Raw genomic sequence first — 9,145 nt, forward strand, 5'->3', positions numbered from 1 at the left:
CTGGACTCAGATCAACATTAACAAGCCTCTGCATACTCATGACAAGAAACACAGGACATAAACTGATACTTGAGATGTTGTACCGTTCATAAAAACATCACGTGATACAGTATATACCATGTATTTAACATGAATAACCCTTCATTTAACACATAACAGTGTCCACACCAGTATGACCACCATATTTTATTCTGATCTCATCCTAACTACTATTTAACATGCTCTAGGAGTTCATTAGTTTAGTTTTTTTTAAATTGAGAGACACACACCTGTCTCCAGAGTGCTTCCCTCATACTGAAGAGTGCAGCACCAGGGGGATATACCACTGGTCGAAGAGACGGGGTTGTACTAAGTCGGCAACACGAAACAACATAACACATCTTTCTAATCAAACACACGCAGTATAAGATAGTAGTGCAGTTATTATGTTCGATAAGCACCAAGACTAAATGCTGTGTAAGACAATTACAATTTCCATATTGTGTAAATTTAATATATACTCCCAACCCCCCTCCTTAAGGAAATCATGGATCATCCCTTGCTCAGTCTCTCTCTGCACCTGGTTGAGAAATAACTGATCTAGTTACCAAAGTTTGATGAATGATAACATTTTCACATCGTTACAAATGGACAGCATGGCTGATGCCTGGGAATTAATCTCTACAAATCCGCCCATAATTTGGTTTGTATTCTGTGATTGTTCTCATTCCACTCCACCCTTCCAATTCCCATTGTTCTCTTGCAGCTTGTGCTACAGCATGACCCTGTAATTCTTCCCCGTTTTATTTATTTACTTTTTACAGTAAAGATAAATTTATGTTGTGATAAAAAAAAAAAAAATCCTAAATAAATCAAAATAATTGAATATTTTAGCATCTTCAAAGAGGACACACTTTTTGCCGAGACTTTACAGAAATGCATTCTTGGCATTTTCTCAACTGATTTCTTGAGGAATTCTCCTGAGATGCTTTTTAAACAGTATTAAAGGAGTTCCCACCTATGCTGGACTCTTATTGGCTGCTTTTCTGAATATTTCGCTCCTAATCAACCATTTAAAAAAAAGTATTTTTTTTGTAACATGTTTTTGTAACATGTTTATAACATGTTGGTTTTCTAATGAAAGAAATGAATGGCACGATTATATTTTTGTGAACAACACCGATTACACACATTTAATCATACACCTTCAGATCAAAAGGTTTTAACATCATGAGAAACGTTTCAGTCCAGTGTCCACAAACTTTTCACTGGTAGACACACACACACACACACACACACATATATATATATATATATATATATATATATATATATATATATATATATATATATATATATATATACACACACACACATACATACATATATATAAATACATACATATATATATATATATATATATATATATATACACACACATACATACATATATATACATACATACATACATACATATATATATATATATATACATACATACATTATATATATATATATATTACATACATATATATATATATATATATATATATATATATATATATATATATATATATATATATATATATATATATATATATATATATATAAACATACAAACGGACAGACTATATTACCACATATTAAAAGTAAGCTTTATGTATATTGACTAGGTTTACATTTGCACTATAGTACAGATGATGTTTATTTTTAAGCCATTTATTGTTTGAGGCCTAAAGTGAAATGTTACCATTCATGTAATTTCCTGTGAGTCAGCTTGAGAAAATAAACAGTGTCTTCCATAAAAACAGTGAACTGATCTCAAAAACAGTGAACTGTTCGGTGTTGTTTTTTTAAATCACCTACAATGTAAGTCATTTTAAATCACCTAAAATGCAAAAAAAAAAAAAAAAAAAAAAAAAAGGCTAAGCCAACACATTGTGGAAAAAGCATACCAAATGTACAACATTTATACGTGACTCAACTTTTATGGCACCACCCAACATTATCTTATCATTCGCAGGCCTGTATGTGCTGTGTCAATAAGCCATTTCCAGTGCTTGGCTTGTCCAACCTCTGGCTGCTGTCCTCCAGCCAGATGAGTGGAAGGAGGTAGGTACTTGTCTCACTGAGACTGAGGTCTGTGGATTAGGGAAGGGAGGGTATCATATAAAGGCTCTTTGTTTCAGGAGAGTCCGTGTGCTTAGGCCAACTCTATGGACACTGCTGAGTGACATGGTTTGTCTCGTTGTAGCCATGGAGCTTGCTTGTCTGTCACGGATATATAAGCCTCTGTCATCAGACACACAAAGGCCATGATTATAACTCAGTTTACTCTTATGATGACAGAAATCAGAGAAAGCCAAGAGCACCCAAACCACACTTTGTTGACTCACTGTAGGCCAGCTTTCAGATTTCTGTTTGAATCTGGTGGTTTAATTCTGGGAGTTTGATTCTGGGGGATTGATTCTGGGAGTTTGATTCTGGGGGATTGATTCTGGGGGTTTGATTCTGGGAGTTTGATTCTGGGGGATTGATTCTGGGAGTTTGATTCTGGGGGGTTGATTCTGGGGGGTTGATTCTGGGAGTTTGATTCTGGGGGTTTGATTCTGGGAGATTGACTCTGGGAGTTTGATTCTGGGGGTTTGATTTTGGGAGTTTGATTCTGGGGGATTGATTCTGGGAGTTTGATTCTGGGGGGTTGATTCTGGGAGTTTGATTCTGGGGGTTTGATTTTGGGAGTTTGACTCTGGGAGTTTGATTGTGGGGGTTTGATTCTGGGAGTTTGATTCTGCGGGTTTGATTCTGGGAGTTTGATTGTGGGGGTTTTATTCTGGGAGTTTGACTCTGGGAGTTTGATTGTGGGGGTTTTATTCTGGGAGTTTGACTCTGGGAGTTTGATTGTGGGGGTTTTATTCTGGGGGTTTGATTGTGGGGGTTTGATTCTGGGAGTTTGATTCTGCGGGTTTGATTCTGGGGGTTTGATTCTGGGAGTTTGACTCTGGGAGTTTGATTGTGGGGGTTTTATTCTGGGGGTTTGATTCTGGGAGTTTTCACAGTTCAGAGAGTGTCATGCTGGCTGAGAAAGCTGTTTGGCATCAACTAAACTTCACACCATGCTCGTGAAGACAGCATGGCTGCATGCTTTATTGTAATGGTGTGACATTCTGAAATAGGAAGGAAGAATAACACGTGTGTGAGAATTCAGTTATTAAAAAAACAGGTCAGTAGACTGACTTCAGTCTGTCCCTTACCAAAATCTATTTGCATGCAGTATATTCTATTGTTGGTAAATAAATTCAGCTTATGCTAATGTAAAAAAGGTCTGGGCATTTCACTGAAGCTGCCATAACCACTGCTATTAAAATAATATGTTGAACCAAACTGCACTCTAAATATGAGTATCTGGATTACACAGTGAAAAAAATGTGTAGTCTTCTATTCAATAAACTACTAATAATTAAATAAGATGACACAGGAATAAACCTTCCCTCTTGGCCTATATAGTATGAGCTCTGTCTGCACAAACCATCTTAATGTTTATATAGACAACAGCAAAAATGTTTAGGGAATTCCTACCAGAACTCTCCCACACTAACAACACATTAAGTGTATTTTTACTTTCCCTAGAAAAAAAGTTACAGGTCATCAGGGCATTGCAGAGCAGTTGCTCTGACCTATGCTTTGAGAACTAGCATGTTTGGAATTAAATCACTATTTATTGTCATTATTAGGTATTTCTATTCATAATCAAACAGACTTAGATGAAAGTGAAGAATAGGCTAAATTAATACTTGGTGGATATGTAAGCAATGGATTGTTTAGCATACTTCCAATCTTTAATGCTCCATATATTTGTAGGCAAATAAGGCACGATAACATAAAACAAACTCATACTGCATTGGCATGTCCTCATCGACGTATAAGATCCGCATCACAAGACTGCCTACATGTTTAGTGGTAAAAGACTGTGGGATAATCAAAACTTCTGAGCAACACCTATAACCAGTCCCTGTTTAAGTCCGTGTAGTCTTTTTCAAGAATCATTTCCAGCTGAGGCTACAATGGCTAAAGTTTAACAACTACAGCTCATATGAAATCTACATATAATACATACAATAATATATATGTACACATGTAACTGATATACATTAACTGAACAATTTTCTAACAAAGTATAGTGTCTTCACATGCAGTACAGGACCTATATAGTACAGGATTAAACCTATATCTGAACAGAAGATTTGTAAAGTATTTTCACCATCGTTTAGGGAATTCTATCTACACATTGTAGACAACTGTTAAAGAAAGATAATGAGTCAGTAGGGAGAATTTCATGTACTTGATGGTAATGAGAAAATCAATCACACAGCAACGAATTAAGGGGAGCGTTATAAGTTAAGTAATGATGATAAGTATAGATTAGATTTCATGTGATTATACTCCCTAATACACAGGCACACATTTCTTGTTTTCCTGTTCCTGAAAATGAAACTCTACATATTTCCTGTGCATTGAGACATGATCATTCCTAAGATGAACCAGAAGGGAAATGAGTCTTTCATGTAAACAGATTATCATCACAGTACAGCAAACAAACACAACTAATTACAGTGTTTTGTTATGGGTTTGCAAAGAACCTTGATATATGGTCAGTTAGAAGCAATGTTTGGATAAAGATATCAAGAGCTATATTAAGATATGTTCTGACAAACATTATGAATCATGATCTCATTTCTTTGCATATAACTGAAGGAAATGACTCTCCACTCTTCGGATAAAAGCGTCTGCTAAGTGAATAAATGTAAAATGAAACCTATTTTACTACTGCACCAGCAGCCACAAACAGGAAGCCACATAAAGTACACGTGTAAGAAGTCAGAATTGCTAGTTTCATACCTTTGAGTATACCTACACATTCACAGAATTACACACACACACACACACAGTGTCCAGGGATGGTGGATCCAGGGATATGAAATGATATGAAATGATAATGCTTGGGCTATGAAATGATTAATACGTATGAAATGATTTTTAAAAATGAAAATGAATCACTGGCATATTACTGTGGAATGAGAGGAGTAAAACACTTCGGGACAAGCTGTTATAGGAGAACATTCAAATGCAGCATGGTGACAGTAACTCCCTTTGCATTGAGCTGCATCACCCAAAGCCATTTTTGATTATTTTCCATTATTATTTTAACAGCATGCTCCGTACGGTTTTTACTCCTAACTTAAAGAGTGGCAATCCTGATTTTTTTTTAAACGTCCTATTTGTATTGTTTCAGGGATTGAAGCATCTCCCCAGTCAGAAGCTGCGTCTCTGGCTGTACCACCTCATTTGAGGACAGTAGCTTCAAGGATGCTTCAGTGACTGAGGGATCACCAGACTAAATTTACACTAAGAGAAAGATTGTGAGAGTCAGGATGTTCTTTGATTTCCTCTAGTTTAACCGTGTAAACGTGTCTTGAAAATGCTAATGGTGAAAATGCTAATGGTCTGTTATGCACAAGGTTCACAACTGTTGCTGTTGTCTAAAACTCTGAGTGAGTTAACATCATATAATTACATGTGTGTGTGTGTGTGTGTGTGTGTGTGTATATATATCTCCCACAAACCAACCTCATGTGAAGATTGGTTGATTAGGAAGTCACATGATGCTTTAGCTCCAGTTTGTAAAAGCAGCAAAATTAAAAACATGGTTATAAGCCATTTTTAAAAGAAATACCTGGATTGAGTTCTGGATATAGTGATAAAACTAAAATCTCCGATATCTTTACAGATAAAGATTTAATATTAATGCATATTAATTGCTTCAAATATCTAAATATGAATACTATTTAAATTCATTTTGATAGACCACAAATATTTCATCTACATATGCTCATATGGAAAAAGTCTATCAAGAGGAGGTCAGTAGGTGTGGTGAAAGTATCTGAACTAAAATAATGACAGCGGGTTAATGCACAAGTAAAATTATGTGTGTCCCAAAGCAAAAGAGCATAAAGATTGGCCCAAGGTAATACATTTAACAAGGCATTTCTCTTTAAATTCAATTTTATTAAAACAAGAGACATTTTCTTCCACCTAATTGTTCTTTGAGTGAATTATGATTGTCAACAGGGATTCCTTGGTTCCTGTTAGAGGTGAGCTCTTGCTGTAAAATACATGTACAGACTGTTATGAGACAATATCAGTATCTAAAACACACATAGGCTAATACAGTAGGAAAACTTTCATTTAAGCTTATCTTTAAAAAATAAAATAAAAAAAGGCAATTGGGTATGATACTGGGACAATATTGGGTATTCTAGTAATGTGCTTTTTAATAAGACATTTCACAGTTCTTTAGTAAGGCAACAATAAAGACGCTGTGCTCTAAGCAGGAGCTGAAAGGCACTTTAAATGACTTTTGAGGTCACAAGTTTTGATGATCTGTTAAAGGAAAAAATTATATATATATATATATATATATATATATATATATATATATATATATATATATATATATATATATATATATATATATACACAGAGAATATATTTTGGAACCTGTATTGCATTGAACATTTCACCAGCAAATGAAAGACAATCCTACACGAAACTTCATATTTTTTGCTTTATAATAAGTGCAAGACAATTTTAGTCGGAAACAAGTACAATAGCATAAGTCGCTCTATGTCCATAAACCAGGCCATTAATAAAGGTCTTCAATCCTTACCCCTTTTTAAGAGACTGTGCTCAACCCATGTTGACGTTTACCCTCTTCCAGTTTTTTTTCAAGACACTGAATGAGGACAGGGTCTACTTTGGGATCAAACTTGTTTGCAAACCAGTGGCCATAGTCCAAGAGCCACCTGAGTTCTGCAGCACCATAAATGCAAACACTACGCATATGTATTCCGGTGCATGGGGGGTACAAAGACCCTTCCAAATAGTTCCACTTTACAAGCCGGGTTTTACTCTTCAGATCAGTCACATCAGGCTCTGCCCTCGGGATCGCTCCTGGCACACCGGGCACTCGTACCAGTGTGGCCCAAAAGTGCTCATCCGGAGAGTAGGTGTCAGATGACCACTCTAAGAAGTCTTTTGCCAGCTGATTAGTCTGAACATACTGGACAAAGTCACGTGAAAGGACAAAATACGCACTTCCAATAAACATCTCAATGCCATGAGGTGGGGGGCTTTTAGTGACTGTAGTTCTAATAGGCAACTTCTGGTACTCATATGGGACATCTTTCAGTTCATGCTGAAAGCTGAATCGTTGTTTCTTTAGCTCACTTGGTCGGCTTGACTCCAACATGTTTGCACCGTTCAGCTTTTTCAGTTCTTTCACCAGCTCATAGTTGGACCTGAGTGGGAAGTCTTGCCCACAAAGATTGATAGCATACTTCCATTTGACCTCTGACCCCATTAGGTCTGACAGGCAATTGAGATCTGCACTGAGTCTTGTGATGTGTGCATACTGCACTGATTCCAGTTTGGAGGCGATGAATATGTTTGGGAAACATTTGGCCAGGTTTTTCACCCCTGCGATAAAGGATTTGGAGGACTTCTGATCATAATGAATGCAATATACGTTGTGTGGCGCATAGATGGCTCTGATAATCCTCTCTATCATGGGCATGTTCTTATGCACTACTAAAGAGTAGGCTAGTGGAAAGTCACGTTCCTCGTCAGTCACGGAGATGTCATTGTAACCTCTCGCAGATAGGTATTTCGGACAGTCCTCAGTAAAGGACACAACACTCTCATCATCCAAATCCACAATGTCTCTCCGCCTTATCTCCAAAGACTTGCCAATTTCTACTGGATCCAGCTGATAAATGGCAGTGCAGTCAATGGCATCTTTGTTAGACTGAGAATTGGATGATCTTACTGTAATTCCATAGGGCTCGATGTAGAATCGTTTTTTCAATGAGACCTTTACGTAGACAAGCTTCAGTACACACACAATGGACAATGACACAAAGAGCAGGTAGAGTTTGTACCTTAGTTTATGTAAAGCAGCACATCTCCGTTTCATTCTGTGGGCAAATAAACAACAAAAAAAAAGTAACTATTGAGGGAAATTGAGTCACACGTCTTTATTCTTAAAGACAATTTGTTTTGGCTAACATTTATGCGTTGATAAATTAGTTAGTGATATGTCACATTTAAAGTCAGATATCAGATAAAAGAACAAAAAGGATGCAAAAAAAAAAACATTAGGAAGCTCTACTCCTTCTGAATGCTCTTTCCTAATTATGAAGTTGTTAAGTGGAAAACTTTACATTTTGAATAATAATACATTTTATCCTTTCAATACTCCTCTGAAATATGTCCTCAAGAATGTACTGTCACGTGCGCCTGTTTCTCAGCAACTTGTCCATACACACACATATGACCTGCTTTACTAATTAAAACTATTTAAGATGATCCTGATCATATGAGCACATGTGTGAGCAGCAGGTGTGAAACCCACCTTGCGTGTCGCTTCTTTTCTGTAGTGTTCCATCAAAAATATCTTCAACAAACTGAGGAATAACAAGCCAGTGCCAGTCTGTCCTGCTTTACACAGGCTTCACCTGTTTGACATTAAAAATAATAATAAATAAAGAACTGCATGAGTAAAATCCCAAAACATTTAATGTTACAGCCCACGTGGCTTAGAATGAAACGCACCAGGAAGATAAATCAGAAAATAAGAGGCTGCACAGTAACTCTCTAAACAGCTGCTTCTTTCAGCTCACAAACTTAACATCCAGAGTCGAATAGAAATGAACCTTCTTTACATGACTCCTCGGATCCATGATCAGATTTTGTATTTTAACAGAACAAGAATACTTACGGTATTCGAGTCAGTGAGAGAGATCTACTTGTTTCCCCTTCGCTTAACTGTGAATAAGTGATATCCGCAGGCGGTTTTCTCCCAGACACGGACTTGAAGAAGGGAAGGCGTGGGGTGTGGGGGAGGGGGCGTGTCACAGCCGAGCAGCAGTGAGGTGTAACAAGCGCAAGCCACGCCCACAAAACTACAGTACAGCCATCACTGCAACAGTTACTACACTATACAATGACCGAGCTCTTTGGAGAAGTGGTGCTAATAATAGTAAATTCGCACATGGATAGACTTAACTACTGAAATAGTAATTACTGTGAAAGCACTCATTCATTACTC

General features: G+C 36.8%; 1 protein-coding gene and 1 long non-coding RNA gene across 3 annotated transcripts; one reads left to right on the plus strand and one right to left on the minus strand.

Moving 5' to 3' along the window:
• Positions 1–509: 509 nt before the first annotated feature.
• Positions 510–6,031, plus strand: LOC128628954 (uncharacterized). Its single transcript, XR_008393261.1, has 3 exons — positions 510–682; positions 2,003–2,091; positions 5,273–6,031. It is a non-coding gene; the product is annotated as an uncharacterized LOC128628954 (long non-coding RNA).
• Positions 6,025–8,946, minus strand: gcnt4a (glucosaminyl (N-acetyl) transferase 4a). 2 transcript variants are annotated; one of them, XM_017451963.3, is made up of 4 exons: positions 8,816–8,946; positions 8,450–8,552; positions 6,707–8,012; positions 6,025–6,142 (listed from the first exon to the last, which is right to left on the minus strand). In XM_017451963.3, exon 3 carries the CDS (start codon positions 8,009–8,011, stop codon positions 6,713–6,715), a length of 1,299 nt encoding a protein of 432 aa, XP_017307452.1. In that variant the 5' UTR covers position 8,012; positions 8,450–8,552; positions 8,816–8,946; the 3' UTR covers positions 6,025–6,142; positions 6,707–6,712. The 2 variants fall into 2 exon arrangements, with proteins under 2 accessions (XP_017307452.1, XP_053530585.1); XM_053674610.1 differs by having other exon boundaries at positions 6,025–8,012.
• Positions 8,947–9,145: the final 199 nt, after the last annotated feature.

Source organism: Ictalurus punctatus, chromosome 22, assembly GCF_001660625.3.
Source record: "Ictalurus punctatus breed USDA103 chromosome 22, Coco_2.0, whole genome shotgun sequence".
Classification (NCBI taxonomy): domain Eukaryota; kingdom Metazoa; phylum Chordata; class Actinopteri; order Siluriformes; family Ictaluridae; genus Ictalurus; species Ictalurus punctatus.

Excerpts from the sequence above, each read along its gene's own strand:
- gcnt4a (XM_017451963.3), bottom strand. The coding sequence starts at position 8,011 with ATGAAACGGAGATGTGCTGCTTTACATAAACTAAGGTACAAACTCTAC.